Raw genomic sequence first — 17,149 nt, forward strand, 5'->3', positions numbered from 1 at the left:
GATCATGATAGGGATTTTGAGAGAACCAAGGATTAGGAAAGGGAGTGCGACCAAGAAAGGGATCGAGAGTGGGATTATGAGAGAGAAAGAAGCAGAGACTGGGAGAGAAGCAAGTAAAACATCCTGGTTTCCTTGGCTGTGTAAGTCTAGGGAAGACAATCTTCAACACTACCAAACTCATGAGATTGAGGTGCGCTCAATCCCACCCCAACCCCAGTTTGTGCGGATGCTGTTGAATTTCCTACACTGTTAAAATTAATGCCACGCAATAACAGACAGTACACTGCATATGATTAAAGGAATTATTTATGAATCTTAACTGAAGGGTTACTAAAGAATAACAAAAAGAAAAGGGCCCATTCTAACTAAACAGTCAAATGTGCACAAGTTGGAGTTCATCTTGAACTTCTCTGCCATTCATGCGCTGGCCCTGGGTCAACATGAAAGCAGACACCACCTTCCGAATGTCGCTCGCAATCCATCTCGAACAAACGGGTCTCCCACCAGATTGTACGCTATGACCTGTTCTCTCCAGCATCTTCTCTCCTCATCTCCTCTCGAACAAAAGCCCCAAGACCAGCCTTAGTGTCCCTCACCCCAGAGAAACCTCACCTTAATCCGACCATCCTAATTGGATGGCACACATTTCTCCTCATCTCTTATCTTCTGCAATAACCCAAACAAGCACAAAAGCATAACAGACTCCTCTTACAGAACTGCCAAAATGAAATACATACAGCATAACAGTAAAAATATGAACCAGGGCATTACACAAGGATCAAAGGAAGTTCTGGAATCTGAAATTGTTTCATAGCCACAAGTTTCAAATGCCGAGCAGAGTGATCTCCCTTGTTAGGATAGATATTATCCCACAAGAGTAAGAAAGGCTCCACCAAAATTAAATCTTTAAGGTTGAATGGGACAATTTAAAATTTGCTATGCCGTGGATGTCTATATATTAGTTGTATTATATAGAATGATTTATAATTTGAGATGCATTCTATATTGAGTTGGAGTTTATAGTTAAGCAGGGAGGAGTGTTGTGTATCTAATATTTTGGTAGTATTTCAGTAATACTGTAAATATATTGTTTTATTAAACATTTTCATTTAAATAATTCATTGTGGATTATATGTAAAAATATGTGAATTGCATATATTGTAATGCTACCACATGATGGGTGCGCACCTGGTACTTATCTCAACAACACGAATGTGGGATACCAATGGTCAAAAGTCGGATGTTGAGCCAGCAAACCAGCGTGGTGGCTGGTTTTTCCTGTAACTCAGGTCCTCAAGTCCTGACCACACTCTTTAAAGCTTCAAAGTTCAAAGTTCAATGTAAATATATTATCAAAGTACATATATGTACATATACAACCATGAGACTTATTTTCTTGCAGGCATACTCAATAAATCCATAATAGAATAGTAACCATGATACTCCAAATTTGGACTCTCTAACATCTTATACAACTTCAATATAACATCCTAATTCCTTTACTCAATATTCTTATTTATGAAGGCCACGACCTTTTTTACTTGTGGTTTGATATTAATCAATGGAAGTAGTTTTTGATTACTCTTTAGTGTAGATAGTTAAAGTTTTTTTCTGCCTCTGAATCTACAGATGTAATGATTCTAAATGTGTGAGTTAGAATCAAATGGGGGGATTGTTAGAATCATTTGTGTTTTATGTTTTAATAAAATATTAGTTGAGTTAATGCAAGACTAAAATCATAGTTCTTGCTGACACACAATTTGCATTTTTAACAAACTCGTATATTATCACAATATGTGTGATGTTTGTCTCCACCTACTGTTGGAGAAGTGGTACAGCAGTTACATAACTATTCATCACCTTTTTCATTTTTCATTGGCTAATTGTTAGAACATGACACATATGCTGTGGCTGTGATTCTCTAATTGGTCCTTTGCTATCTCAGAAATGTGGTCTTATCTGAAATATAAAACGGCCAGCCCTTGCAAAGGTGCCATTTTTTTTCTTGTTCTCTGTCTGTTCCTCTAGTTTCATAACCTCTGTACCTGCTCATTTGTTCAAATTTTAAAATAAATGATTATGAAGCAATAAGTTTTCACTCATTCTTGGACTCCTAAAAGAACCTGGGGATCGAAAAACCACCAGATCCCATAGGGATTGAAAAGATAAAACACATGTTAAGGTCTAAAAGGAAACATAAAAATTCCTTTTTGTTCGAGGAAGATCTCATAGGTACATTGCCCAAGGATAATATATCCAGAAGGCATTATTGTTTTCAGAGTAAGATAAACTCAAACTCCAAGAAGGAATGTTGCTTTTGCTGTATTTTTGTTGTGATATTTGTGCTTATATTAATATTGTTAATTTTTGCCTTACCTACCATATGCTTTCTCAGAGACAAAGTCACAGTTACTACGGAAATTGTCTCATCTGGCTCATATACCCCTAAAACTTATTGCCTCAGAAATTATATTGGATTAAGTGGATCTGTGAGCAATTGTGACTCTAATTTAAACATCACTAAATAAATGGCCTCTTGGTCATATGTGAACTACTACACTGGAACTCTTAAATCTTGCCTCTGGCAAGGTGATTATTCCTGTCCGCTTATATATTAACTCCGTCAGCCTTGCAGATGAAATAAACATAGGTACATAGGAAGGCAAGGAACCACTTGCAGATATGATGAATAACACACCATCCTGAAAGAAACCAGCTCAGATATTAAAGGTAGATTAATCGAGGAATTCCTTAACATGGACCCCACTAGTCTTGAAGAAAAGCATAGGCACTGTAGTGTCAATGAATGGTCCCACTTAAGGAACGTGACATTGAAATTGTTAGATTAGAGCATCGTGAAAGATCATTTTTTAATGAAGTCTTTTCAATTAGGTAGATATCTTACTGTACTTTCCCTTTAGGACAGCAAGTATAGGAACATACTGGCTATAAATGTTTTAGACATTTCCATTTTTTAAATTATGGCCACTATTCCAATCCATGGTTAAGTGTCAACGTAACAGGACAATTTTCTGAATTTCTGGGTTATATTCTAAATGGTTCAGCAAAGCCCTTGATCTGGGTTTTTGCATGAGATGATAAGATAGAAAGATGCACTAAAGCAGAATGTATGATAAAATAAAAATGCTTTCCTCCCTGCTCAACTGAAATTGATAAGTCCAACGAACCTTTTAGCTATCTTAGTTCCATAGACTACTGTATCTATCCAGATTTCTTATTTGCCCTTAATCAGTCTTGAATAGTTTATGCTGTGGTGTGAATAATACCTTATAGTGACAATTATTTCAGAATTATTAGTGTCTTTGTGAATTCATTGATATTTCAGATAGACTTTGACTACAAGCTGAAAACAGGGAAACAAGTCTTTCACAAATGTTACTGTAGGAGACCAATTGATGATGCTAAATTTTGTGCTTACACAGATAAGATTACTCCCTAAATAAACAAAGTTACGTACAAAGACAATCCTTCAATTATTGCTGTGAATTCAGTCGCATGATATTGTCATAAACAGGGGAAAAAAAACAAGACTTGGCCATAAACAATTTTCATGATTTAAAATAAATAAAGTAGCCTGTACAGCCATGACAGTGCCTGACAGTGCTCACTCTCATAACAGCACTGAGGAGATCCTTTGGTTCACTCAGAGGGTAAAAATGTCTGATGACAGAAGTTGTTCAGACATACTGCTGTCAGAGTATCACCACTTTTTTTAGTTTACAGAGGAAATGACTAGGAGTAATTTTATGGTTTAATCTATGACAGAATCTCAAGACAGAATGCAAGTTCAATTTTTGGATGCAACAAAGAATATTTTAGGATATTTGTCAAGAATGGCTAGGAGAAACTCAGTCAAATTAAAAGAATATTTCTCTATAGATTCTGAGAGTCACTGAATTGGCACAATCAGATGAGTGAGGACCTTCCTTTCACAAGTTTCTTTTTCAGTTTTAGACTAAGCCCCTGACTGGCTTAACACCCAAGCTGAAACAATAGCAAAGACATTTCCAGCTGTTGCAAATTTCATTTCTGCAGCAGCGAATACAATTTTCGGATGGATTGATGCTACTTTAAGTTTGTAGAATTTTTTTTTTGCTATTTCCCACTGGACAATTCCCCTAGACATTGGAATTATTGTTTTGGTGGTGATCTTTTTGCTGAAATGTTGAAACCTGCAAGGATGGAAGTTTGGCAATTTCTGCTTTTTGTATAACAGCTCCACTACTAAGACTCTGCTAACTCTCATACCTCAGCTGCTCTATTGTAAGTTATCCCTTGTATGTCTGCTTTTCTATCCTCTGCCTTGTACTCTCCTGTTTACCTATTCTGCTGGTTTGTCCTCAACCCTGCAAGAGTGATGAACAAGGACTACCCTGATCATGTTATTCTTGCTCCTCTCCTTTTCCTAGTCCTGATCACTATGTTGCATTCAGGTTTGCACGTTTCTTGCCTCATCTTGGTGGGGGGAGGTTTAAGATGTGTCTATCATGAACAATTGGTCTAAAAACACAATCTCCTATAAAGGATGAGTTGACAAACATTATTTCTTACTTAACTATTTTGATGTTGCACATTTCCTTCTTGACATTGGTAACTTTATATTATCTATAATATTATAGTTGTTAAGATTTTATATCATGTAATTTGTAAATCTGCTATTCACTGCTAAGGATTGTATTATACTACCATAGTTTATATCTTTGATTTTTATATTCGGACTATCTATCTTAGTATAATTTGTGTGTTATGTTATATAATGGCAAAAGACTTAACAGGAGGAGAAAGGGAGCTACCCCTGAGGAATGCTATACTCCTGATAACTTTTTTTTATCTGTTTGATTGTGTTTTGTTGGAAACAGAGATATAATTCTAGGGTGTTATGTTTTGTAACTTCAAAACATTAAATTAATTCAGATGAATCATGGGAGTCTGAAAATACAGGTGTAGTTCGAGTTTACTCTTAAGCAAGGTGCACATATCACGTGGTAGCGTGATGATGTATGCAATTAACATATTTTTTTTACATATAATCCATAATTTATTAAATGAACAAGAACAAGAATGCTTACTCAACCAAAATATATATAAGATTACTCAAATGTTATTGAAATATTAAATACACAACACTCCTCCCTGCCTAGTTATAAACTCCAACTCAATGTAGAATGCATCTCAACTTATATACACAGTACATTATATAATACAGCTACTATTTACAGACATCCAAAGCACAGTAAATTTTTATATTGTCCCATTCAGGCTTAAAGATTTAATTGCTGTGGAGGATTTCTTACTCTTGTGAGATAACGTCATTCCCTGATAAGGGGATGATTCTGCTTCGCAGATGATACTTGTGGCTGTAAAACAGTTTCAGGTTCATGGTGATTGCAGGAGTTGACTCTCGGAGATTGTAGGAAGTGATTCTGACCATGGTAGCACTTTTCTTCTTCTTCCTTTTTCTTCTTCAAGTCTGTACATCTTGATCTCGGGAAGGTGCATTTAGTTCACTGGAGTATTCTCTTACTAATCCTTCTATTGCTTCCTTTACCATCTGATCTTTCAGCATGGAGACAGTTGTAGCATCATCCAGTACCTTTCTTAATTCTCTTCCAGTTGACTTCATTGTTGGGAATGTGGTATGCAATTATTGATGGATCTTCAATCAAGTTGTAGTTATCTCAGCCAATCACTTCTCCACAATGCTGGTCCTCTTGTTTTTAACCACAAACAAGCTCCATGTGGCTTATTGGTTGTTGTATTTCACAGTTGCAGATGTAATTTTCACAGGAGTTATCTTTTCTCCAGTACAAGTTCTTAGATGGATATCTGCAAGCTTCAGTTTGGTGACTTTGAAATGTCTTTCAAACTCATTTTGTGGAATGACTGAAACAGCTGAACTGTGTTTAATTCCATTTTAATTAATTTGCTTTTCACTTTTGGGGTAAGCCATATTGCTTGACTCCTGTTTCCAAATTGAAAACCTCAAGAGTGCCCGGTCCTGTTTCACTCCCATTATTATCAGATTTTTCATCAATAACATGCAGATTTATGCTCTTTTTGAAACTGCAACATGGCCCTTTAGCCTTTTCTCTTTTCGGTGCAGTCCATTTATTTGTGTCTGCCTGTCATGCTCTTTGTATGTGTCCTACTTTGTTGCATTTTCTGTAAGTTTTGCCTTTAACTCTGCATTTGTTTGGTGTATGTGAACCTCGGCCACAACAGTTGCACAAGTGGCAAACACGAGGAAATCTGCAAATGCTGGAATTTCAAGCATATATTGCCTTCTATATATTGACGAGACCCGACGCAGACTGGGAGATCGTTTCGCTGAACACCTACGCTCTGTCCGCCAGAGAAAGCAGGATCTCCCAGTGACTACACATTTTAATTCCAAGTCCCATTCCCACTCCGATATGTCTATCCACGGCCTCCTCTACTGTAAAGATGAAACCACACCCAGGTTGGAGGAACAGCACCTTATATTCTGTCTGAGTAGCCTCCAACCTGATGGCATGAGCATTGACTTCTCAAACTTCCACTAATGCCCCACCTCCCCCTCGTACCCCATCCGTTATTTATTTATATACACACATTCTTTTTCTCTCTCTCCTTTTTTTTCCCCTCTGTCCCCCTCACTATACCCCTTGCCCATCCTCTGGGATTTCCCCCCCTCCCCCTTTCTTTCTCCCTGGGCCTCCTGTTCCATGATCCTCTCATCCCTTTTGCCAATCAACTGTCCAGCTCTTGGCTCCATCCCTCCCCCTCCTGTCTTCTCCTATCATTTCAGATCTCCCCCTCCCCCTCCCACTTTCAAATCTCTTACTAGCTCTTCTTTCAGTTAGTCCTGATGAAGGGTCTCGGCCCGAAACATCAACTGTACCTCTTCCTAGAGATGCTGCCTGGCCTGCTGCGTTCACCAGCAACTCTTATGTGAGTTGCACAATTGGTTTGGCCGGGCCTGTTTCTGTGTAGGCGATGCAAGTCTGTTCAAGCTCACTTTTGTTCCTGATTGCAACTCAAGCGCAGCCCTGGCTGTGGTTTCCATTGAGTCAGTGATTTCCACTGCTCGTTTGAATACAAGATGTGTTTCAGTTAGGAGCCATTTTTGAATGCTTTCTTGCAAGATTCCACAAAGCTAAACAATCCCTCAATGTATCATTAAGCCCATTACCAAACTGACAATGAATGCTCAGACAATTTCATCAATTCAGCCACATACGCTGAATTTAACTCCCCTTCTTTCTGATTCCGCTTATGAAACGTAAAGAGTTCTGCAATCAATAATGGCTTTGGTTCTACGTAATACTTTACAAGAGTAGCAAAGCTAATGTCTGGTGGTTTCGTTGTAGCAGTTAAACTTTGACGTAAGCTGCATGCCTTTAAAACCAATGCACCTAGCAAAATTGACACTCACTTTTCACTGGCTTTTTAATTTGCTTCAATGCACTGTTGAAATAGCTCAGTATACATGAGCCAATTACTTGTTCTGTAATCAAACTCAACTCATCACAGAAAAATGTGTTTGGTGGTGGGATCCCACGAAGATGGCAGAAGTTGCGAAGAATGATGTGCTGGATGCAGCGGCTCATGGGGTGAGGACAAGAGGAACTCCCTAGTGTGAAGATAGGGTGAACCAAGATGTCCAGGAACTGGAGGAGATGCAGATAAGGGCAGCATCAATGGTAGAAGGAGGAAAACCCTGTGCTTTGACGAAGGAGGACATGACTGATGTCCTGGAAAGGAAAACCTCATCCTGGGAACAATGCAGCAGAGATGAAGGGACTATAAAAAGAGAATAGCATTTTCACAGGAGACAGGATGGCTATCTATGGTCAAGATAGCCATGAGAATCGACAGGTTTATAAAAGATGTCAGTAGACAGTTTGTCTACAGAGTTGGAGACAGAGAAATCGCAAAGGAGAGAGAGGTGTCAGAAGTAAACCAAGTGAATTTTAGGGCAGGGTGGAATTTGGAAGCAAAATTGATGAAATTGACAAGCTCAGCATAGGTGCTTGAAGCAGCATAATGCTGTCATCAGTGTCATGGAGAAAGAGTTGGGAGCATTACCAGGGAAGGCTTGGAACATGGATTATTCCATGAAGCTGAAGAAAAAGCAGGCACAGCTTAGACCCATGTGGGTGACCATGACTACCACTTGAGTTTGGATACAAGAATACTTAAATCTCTGCCTGTCCCTAATTGACTAGAGATATTGAGGCTCTAATTAAGGACAAGAAGGAAACATACACTGTACATAAACATTTGGGAACTAGTGAACATCTTAATGACTAAAAGAATTGTAGGACTGTACTTAACAGAGAAGTCAGGAAAGCAGAAGCAGGTTTGAGAAGGATATGGCAATCAAGGTGAGGCAAAATAACAAGAGATTCTACAGGTATATTAAGAGTAAAAGGGCAAAGAGCCAAATGCCTTCTTCACTATCTTATCTGCGACACTGCTTTCAGCAAACTATGCACTTGCACTCCTAGGTCCTTCTGTTCCATAACACTCCCCGGGGCCATACCATTGACTGCATAATTCCTACCCAAGTTTATTCTCCCAAATTCAATACCTCACATTTACCTGGATTGAAGGCATTTGTCAGTTCTTAGTCCACATACATAACTGATCAACATCCTCCAATAATTTTTCATAACCTCCTAAATTATTTAGTACACCAACCTGCTTTAATATCATCTGCAAAGTTACTAAGTATGCCTTGTATGCATCCAAGTCCTTTATATACAATCAGTGGCCATTATATTAGGTGCACCTGTACACCTGCTCGTTAATCCAAATATCTAATCAGCCAATCGTGTGGCAGCAACTCAATGGATTAAAGCATGCAGACATGGTCAAGAAATTCAGTTGTTGTTTAGACCAAACATCAGGAGGGGGAAGAAATGTGACCTAAGTGACTATGATTGTGGAATAATTGTTGGTGCCAGACAGAGCGGTTAGAGTATCTCAGAACCTGCTGATCTCCCAAGATTTTCACACACCACAATCTCTATTCTAGAGATTACAAAGAATGGTGCGCAAAACAAAAAACATACAGCAAGCAGCAGTTCAATGGGTGAAAGTGTCTTGTTAATGAGAGAGGTCAGAGAGGAATAGCCTGACTGGTTCAAGCTGACAAGAAAGTGACAGTTACAACTGTGGTGTGCAGAAAAGCATTTCTGAATGCACAAAATGTTGAACCTTTAAGTGGATGGGCTACTGTAGACATAGATCAAGAATACACTCGGTGGCCACTTTATTAGGTATAGAAGCTACTTAATAAAGTGACCACTAAGTATAAATTACTAAACAACAAAGTCCCAGCCCCAACCCCTGTGGCATATTACTAAACACAGGCCTCCAGTCCATGAAGCAACCCTTGACCATCACCCACTGCTTCCTTCCGCTGAGCTACTTATGAATCCAATCCGCTCTCATCCTCTGGATCCTATGCAATCAAACTTTCCAGACTAGCCTGTCATTGACAATGTTCACTGTCCTACTCTCATCTATCATCTTGTTTGCCTCCTTGAAGAACTGCAAGAGATATTTCAAACAATACTTTTCATCCACAACGCCACGCTGACTGTCTTGAATCAGACCCTTTTATTCCAGATGTTTGTAGGTACTGTTCCTCATAACCCACCACCACAATAAGTCTGTGGTTTACTGGTTTGTTTTGGTCACCATGTTATAGGAAAGATATTATCAAACTAGAAAGCATGGAGAAAAGTGCAGAAAGATTTACCAGGATGTTGCCCAGACTTGGGAGCATGAGTTACAAGTAGAGATTGTGTAGCCTACACAATTCTCTGCGGTACGTAGGAAATTGATTGGTGACCTGATTGAGTTATATAAGATCTTGAGGGGCATAGACAGAATGAATGCACATAGACTTTTTCCTAGGATGGGGGAGCAAAAAACAAGAAATATAGTTTTAAGATCAGAGTTGAGAGATTTAAAAGGGACATTAGGGTAGCTTCTTCAAGCAAAAGATGATGCATGTTTGAAGCGAGTTGCAAGAAATAGTGCTTGAGGCAGAACGTTAGTAACATTTAAAATCCATTTAGACAACTCTACGGATGGAAATATTTAGAGAGCTACTGGTCAATGTGAGCAGATGGTACTAGGTCGCTGGGTAACGCAGTTGGCATTTGGGCTGAACGGCTCACTTCCATACTGAATGGCTCTATGGAAATGGGGATTACCATCTCAAAGTAAAGGATCAGCCATTCTGACAAAGAGGAGGAAGTATCTCTCTATATGTAGGTTGGTCAATTTTAGGAACTTCTCAAGTTGTCTATTGGGGTCAGTTACTAAGTATATTCAAGACAGAGATTTAAAGATTTTCATATCTTAAGGGAGTCAAGGGAAAGTGGCACTAAGAATAAAAAGTCAGACATGATTTTATTGAATGACACATTTAGCATTTGGGGCTGAATAGCTTATTCTTGTTTATATTTCTTATTTGCTTATGCTTATATGATAAAATATTAATGTTTTTGTTTCATGCCTATATAATTTCTAATGATGTTGTAATGATTTTGAACAAATTCACATTGTCTGCCCTATCACTGTAACTTCTTCCAGTCCTACAACATTCTTCTTTGCATTTACCAGATAGCTTGATTGTCCTCTCTGCTAATACACACTTACACACTGAGAATAGTTTCCCTTGGATGGGAGACAGTACTGTAAGGAGACAGTTGTACCAATCCCAGGTAGTTAAGATTGAGACCAGTTCGAGGTTACATTTCCTTGCTTCGGATGTGGGTAGCTAGATCAGACTGACATGAACTTGGATCAGTTGCAGGACAATGGAAAGGTTTGAATCATCACAAGATTGGAACAGAATATGAGCTGCAGAGCAGAGTGAAAGCAATTACTAACAATAAGTATGCCAGGGAATAATTCCAAACCTTTTGCCACCTTGATCTGAAGACCAGAAACACAACATTCAAATGTAGGAGATGTTCAAATGACTGATTCAGCCTCTGTTCTTGGAATAAAGTCTTTGCTGTATCTCACCACCCCCTGTGGATCTTTTGCTCTCTTTCTGTCTCCCCTTCCCCTCTGTTAACTCTTCTCCCTTTCCTTGCCCTCTTCCAACCTCTATCCTCTCCCTCTTGCCAAATACACAACCACTTTCTCTCTCTGTCTCTATTAACTGAATAGAAGAAATGTGTAATTTGAAAGATGATTTATTGAAGCATGTTCCCAAAAGGATTTGCTAAGGTCTATGCTGAGAGGATGTTTCCTGTGTTAGATTAATCTAAAATGAGGGAACACTGTCTCTGGATAAAGGACACCCACTTAGTCCACGATGAGGAAGAAATTTTCTCACAAGGTTGTAAGCCTTTAAAATTCCCTTCCCTAGTCAGCTGTGTAAGCTGAGGCGTTAAGTATATTCAAGACTATGAGAAAAATTAGACAGATTAATCAAGGGTAATGGGATTCAGGATGGAAAGAGGCCTTGAGGCACAGTACTACGTCAGCCCTGATGTTGTTGATTGGCAGATATGGCTCAAAGGGCCAATTCTGTTCCTATCCTTCCGTCCTTATGTACTTGTGTTCCTCCTTCTGTTCTTTATTTTCATGCAGTGATGGTAAGTATCTTAGTTCTGGGGTATTTTGTAACCTTGTGTACGAAGCTTAGCTTGCCATTGGACAAGGCATGATTCTACTCTTCCCTAACATTATATTATCTGTTTCTGTTAATAATAAACGTACTGCAATTGTAATTGTACTAAAATTGAAGCAAAAAGTGTAATTGTGTTGGAACAAATCTGGGTGGATCTATTCTCTTTTCATGATGCATTGGAACACAAAAGCAGAAGGAGTATTCTTATCAAAACATTGACATACACATTCAGAGAAGCACAAATGCTACTAAAGTAACCAAGTTGTTGGGAGGAAAATGTAATCCACTTTAAATCAAAAGACCATAAGACATAAGAGCAGAATTAGGACATTTGGCCCATTGAGGCTGCTCTGCCATTTGATCATGTCTGATTTATTTTCCCTTTCAACCCCATTCTGCTTTCTCCCATAATTATTGGCATCCCTACTAATCAAGAACTGTCAACCACACTTTAAATATACCCAATAACTTGGCCTCCACAGCTGTCTGTGGCAATGAATTCCACAGATTCATCCCCTTCAGCTAAAGAAATTCCTCTTCATCTTTGTTCTACAGGAATGTCCTATTTTGAGGCTCTGCCCTCTGGTCCTAGACTCTCCATGGCCACTCTATCTAGGCCTTTCTGTATTAAGTAGGTTTCAATGGGATCTCTCCTCATTCTTCTAGGCACAGAACCATCAAACACTGCTCATATGTTAACTCTCTCATTCCTGGAATCATTCTTGTAAACCTCCTCTGGACCTTCTCCATGTCCACACATCCTTTCTTAGATATGGGGCTCAAAACTGCTCACAATACTCTAAATGTGGTCTGACCAATGCCTTATAAAACCTCAGTATTACATCCTTGGTATAATATTCTAGTTCTCTCAAAATAACCGCTAACCAACTCAAACTGAAAGTTAACCTTTAGTGAATCCTGAACTAGACTCCCAAGTCTCTTTGCACCTCCAATTTCTGAATTTGCTCCTTGTTTAGAAAATTGTCTGTCTTTCTTCCTTCTACCAAAGTGCACGACCATTCACTTCCCTTCTCTGTATTACAGCGGCCACTTCTTTACTCATCTCCTGCTTCCTTACACTATCCACTCCTCTCTCAATCTTTGTCTTATCTGCAAACTTGGCACAAAGCAATCAATTTCATCCTCCAGATCATTAAAGTATAACATAACATAGAAGATTAACATTAAACACAAAATATTAACATAAAAGTAGCAGACCCAACATCCACCCTTGCGGAACATCATTTGTCACTGGCAGCCAACAGACAAGGCCCCCTTTGTTCCCATTCTTTATCTCTGCAGTTACCCAATCTTCTGTCCATGTTAGTATCCTTCATGTAATACAACAAGCTTTATCTTGTTTAGCAGCCTCATGTGTGGCACCTTGTCAAAGACCTCTGAAATTCCAAGTAAATAAAACCTACTTTTTTGTCTATCCCATCAATTATTTCCTCAAAGGACACCAACAGATTTGTCGGGGAAGATTTCTGCTTAACAAAACCATGCTGACTTTGGCCCATTTTATCGTGTGCCTCAAAGTACCACAAATGCTCATCCTCAATACTGGACATTAACATCTTTTCAACTATTAAAGTCTGGCTAACTGGCCTATTGTTTCCTGTACTTTGCTTCCCTCTCTTAAAGAATGGAGTGACATTTGCAGTTTTCCAGTACTCAGGAACCATTCCAGAATCTGGTGATCCATGAGATATCATGACTAATGCCTCCATGGTCTCTTCAGCTACCTCTTTCAGAATTCTGGGGTGTAGTCCATCTGGTCCAGGTGTCTTATCTACCTTCAAACCTTTCAGTTTCCCAAGCACCTTCTCTTGAGCAACTACATTTACTTTTGCCCCCTGACACTATCAAATTTCTGGCATGCTGCTGGTGTCTTCCACAGTGTAGACTGTCGCAAAATGCTTAATCTGTTTGTCTGCTAACTCTCCAGCGTCATTTTCCAGTGGTCCAATGTCCATTCTTGTTTCTCTTTTACTCTTCATACGCCTGGTAAAACTTTTGGTATCCTCTTTTGTATTACTGGCTAGCTTACATTTATATTTCCATACCATACATCGCATTATTCTATACTATAAAAGACCTGAACTCAGCTGAAGCAATTTGATCACTTTGCTTTATTTTAACTGGTGTTTGAATGTAAAACTGTCAGTCATAATCTATTTTTACCACTTAGTTTCTCGAATTGATATAAAAAACAATTTGATAAAGTTTTGTTTCACCCAACCGCTACATGTTACTCCTACGGGCATACTCTTGGATTCGGACAATAGTAAACTGTAGTATCCAGTAAAATCGACCTTCGTTTCTAAATCAGAAGTTAGGTTTGTATAATTTACGTAATGTCGACAAAAAGGGTGTCTATGCATGACTTCTAGATGATCACTATCAACAATGATTTAGAAGTAAGAGGAAAAAATTCCTTCAGAGATGTTTTGTTTTTATTGATTTTTGCAGTATCTCAATTGATCGCAAACAACCCAACGCATTCAAATTAGTTGGATTCCCTGAATCTTAATGCAGTCATTATTCCGTTTTTTCTCTACGCCTTTCAGTCGAACTTTTAAACCTTTAATTTATTTCGATCTGATTTACCACCAGCTTTACGGAATTCGCATACTGAACAATATATGCTCCAACCCTGTGTCTTAGTTGCAATATATGAGAATGGGCAGCTGTACGTTCAGCCAAGCTGATATAGCAATCACGCGCACATATCACTGACATTGTTTGGTAAACAAGAGTATACGCTCTTTTCAAGTGTAAAAAAACTCAGTTTTGATCTTTTGTGTTTTTTTTTTAAAGCCATCTCACCGTTGATGGGCGCTGTGACAGCTCTGCTTCCGCAGGGGAGGAACAAAGAATAAAAAGAGTCCGAGGCATAAGTCTGGGAAAGGAAAAAGTCGCTGCTTCGCCCACACAATACTTACGGGGTAATTTCCTACAGAGGTATGGAGACCCAACTGTATCCCTAGGACAATGTGAGATTATGGGAGGGGCGTTGGTAGGCTGGTGTTGGTATGGGGCAGCGGAGTGATAGCGGCTGTCTCTCTCTGTGCTGAGGCTGCCTGCCTTGCCTGCTCCTAGTTGTTGTGAGCTGGAAGCAGCGCCGAGCGGAGCCTCCAATAACTTTCGCCGCTTTCCTCCTTGCATCCTTTCATCCTAAGATGCCTGGAATGATGGAGAAAGGCTCGGAGTACTTGGGCAAAGGACGATCGAACGGCACCAAGAGCCCCGCTGGCGCTTCTTCCAATGGACATTATTCTGAGGAGAGTGGCAGTGACGACGAGCACGGTGGTAGCCTCGAACGCTATGCGAAAAAATATCAAACTTCTTTTGTAAACCTTGGAGTCTTTAAACCCCGATTTATTCGATGTCGGTAACTCGACGCTAGTCAAGTTTTATTTTAGATCATACTTACGGGTGATTTATTATCTTTTTCTTTGGTTATTGTTGCAGATGTCGGAATGCGAGTGGGCTCTGACTATCAGGCATCCATTCCAGAATTTAACCCTGGTAAAGAATCGTTTTCAACAATAATAACGATATTAACATTGCGGGGTAACTGATGTGAGCCCCGATTGTTCTGGAAGTGAGGTTGAGGGTGACTAGATTAGCCTCGACTCAGCTGCAAGTGCCTTTTCCACCCCGGGCTGGGGGGGCGGGGTTAAGGGGAGTTGCTTGGCATTGAGTTTATATACTCTCGGGCCGGCTGGTTAACTCTCGGAGAGCGGCCGGGCTGCGGGGGTTCGAGTCGCGGGGCAGCGAGTGCCTTTGGGGTACGAAACAAGCTCTTTAAATAGGCGAGCGAGCTGGGACATGCGCAGTGAGGCGGCCTGAGAGTGAGGCTCGGCTCGGCTCGGCTCGGCTCCGGCTTGAGCTGCCGGGGATGCGCGTGTCACTCCTGTCTGGGTGCCGCTGGTCTGTTAGGCTGATCCTCTCTTCATTCCATCGCCAACTACTTAACCGCAAATTACAGTTAGGAATTGCTGTGAATTGCTTTGCGCGCTGCGACTCTCCCTTCTGCTCTCCCCCTCCCCCGAGACGATTGCCAGCAATCCGGAGTAGATAGAACTGTATGCTTGTGATCTGGTGATGGGTTAAGAGACAATGCAAACAAAAAGACTTGCACTGAGTGTGCGACCATTTATGTCACTTTCAGAACGTGCCAAGGAGCTTCACAGCCAATGAAATATTTCTGAAGTGTAGTCATTATAAAGTAGGAAATGTGGTTGCACTCCGTAAGGTTTTGTAGGCACCAATGTGATGATATTAACCAGGTAAACCATTTTAATCATTGAGGATAAGACAAAACATTGAGACTTCTAAATGAATTTTAAAATTTCAAAATATATGGTTACATATTATATGAGAACGTATCAATACTGCATGTATAATGTTTAATGCTGTATGAATTTGCATTGTGAGTTTGTATTAGTATTGATTAAGCTTGTTTGATCCAAGAGCTGAAAATAATAGCAACTAATGTTTGTCAGAGTTGTATTGCCATTGCCATTTCTCAAGGCACTGGTAGTGTATAAATGTACTGCCTGGTTTAGAATAAAATCATACAAATTACATTGAAATTATCTAAAAATGCAAACCATTCATGATGGTGGTAGCTGTTTGCAATTATTTTAATGGTGAAGTATTGTAGAATTCTTACTGTCTAGGGTGTGTTGTGCTTGACATGTACTAGTTAATGTAAAATGCCAAAGTAGTACCCTCTTGGTGCTGTTTCTCAGTTGGCCTGGTTGCACTTTGAAATGTTGTCACCTGAATGTGCTGTTTCTTAAAGTACTGGATAATGTGTGCTTTAGGTAAATCAAATATAAAGATGTCATATTTCCTTTAAATCAAGGACAGTCGATCCAAAATTGATATTACTGCTTTTTCAGGCATGTCTGAAGAAGTTTCTAAGTAGTGTGTTTTAGGCCCCTTGTTGGAACTGGTCAAGAATGAATGAGCTTGCTCAGCTCTGGATTCTTCAGTAATCAGTCTTCATGTTCTTTGGACATACTGAGGAGCAGGAATTCTCTTGACTTTGTAGCTCATCCTCAACTTTCCTGGGATTAATCCTCAATACTCTTTCCTATTAATCAAGACAGATGTCACGTGCTAACTAGGTTGAAATTGAATTGGCAGTAGAATGAGTTCCCTATGGAAGAATAACATTCATCACCAGTTTGCTCATTTTAATGAGGCCTGATTTTCAGATGCTGCTTAACTTGATGGAAAAAAATTCAGCATTTTCTGTTTGTATCTTTGATTTCCAGCATCTGCGGTTTTTTTTCACTTTCAAGAAATCCAGGTTCCCACAAAATTGAGAATTTTTTTTAGACTTGAAATGTTAACTATTTATCTGTTCATAGATGCTGTGAAACTTGGGCCTAATATTTGTCAGGAAGCTATTGTTAATTTGAAGTACAGTATGTGAATATGTGGTTATAACATAATTTTTGTGAGCTCTAA

At 39.4% G+C, this 17,149-nt stretch overlaps 1 protein-coding gene across 5 annotated transcripts in view; it reads left to right on the plus strand.

Moving 5' to 3' along the window:
* Positions 1-14,753: 14,753 nt before the first annotated feature.
* LOC140201261 (REST corepressor 3-like) overlaps positions 14,754-17,149 on the plus strand; it is an 81,972-nt gene continuing 79,576 nt past the window's right edge. For 2 of the 5 annotated variants that reach the window (XM_072265060.1, XM_072265062.1), the window contains exons 1-2: positions 14,754-14,974; positions 15,137-15,193. In XM_072265060.1, the coding sequence (XP_072121161.1) occupies positions 14,845-14,974; positions 15,137-15,193 (187 nt within the window). In that variant the 5' untranslated portion in view covers positions 14,754-14,844. Of the gene's footprint in view, positions 15,053-15,136; positions 15,194-15,441; positions 15,958-17,149 lie in introns of those variants that run through there. The other 3 variants (XM_072265064.1, XM_072265061.1, XM_072265063.1) reach the window with 3 other exon arrangements.

Source organism: Mobula birostris, chromosome 8 (assembly GCF_030028105.1).
Source record: "Mobula birostris isolate sMobBir1 chromosome 8, sMobBir1.hap1, whole genome shotgun sequence".
Classification (NCBI taxonomy): Eukaryota; Metazoa; Chordata; class Chondrichthyes; order Myliobatiformes; family Myliobatidae; genus Mobula; species Mobula birostris.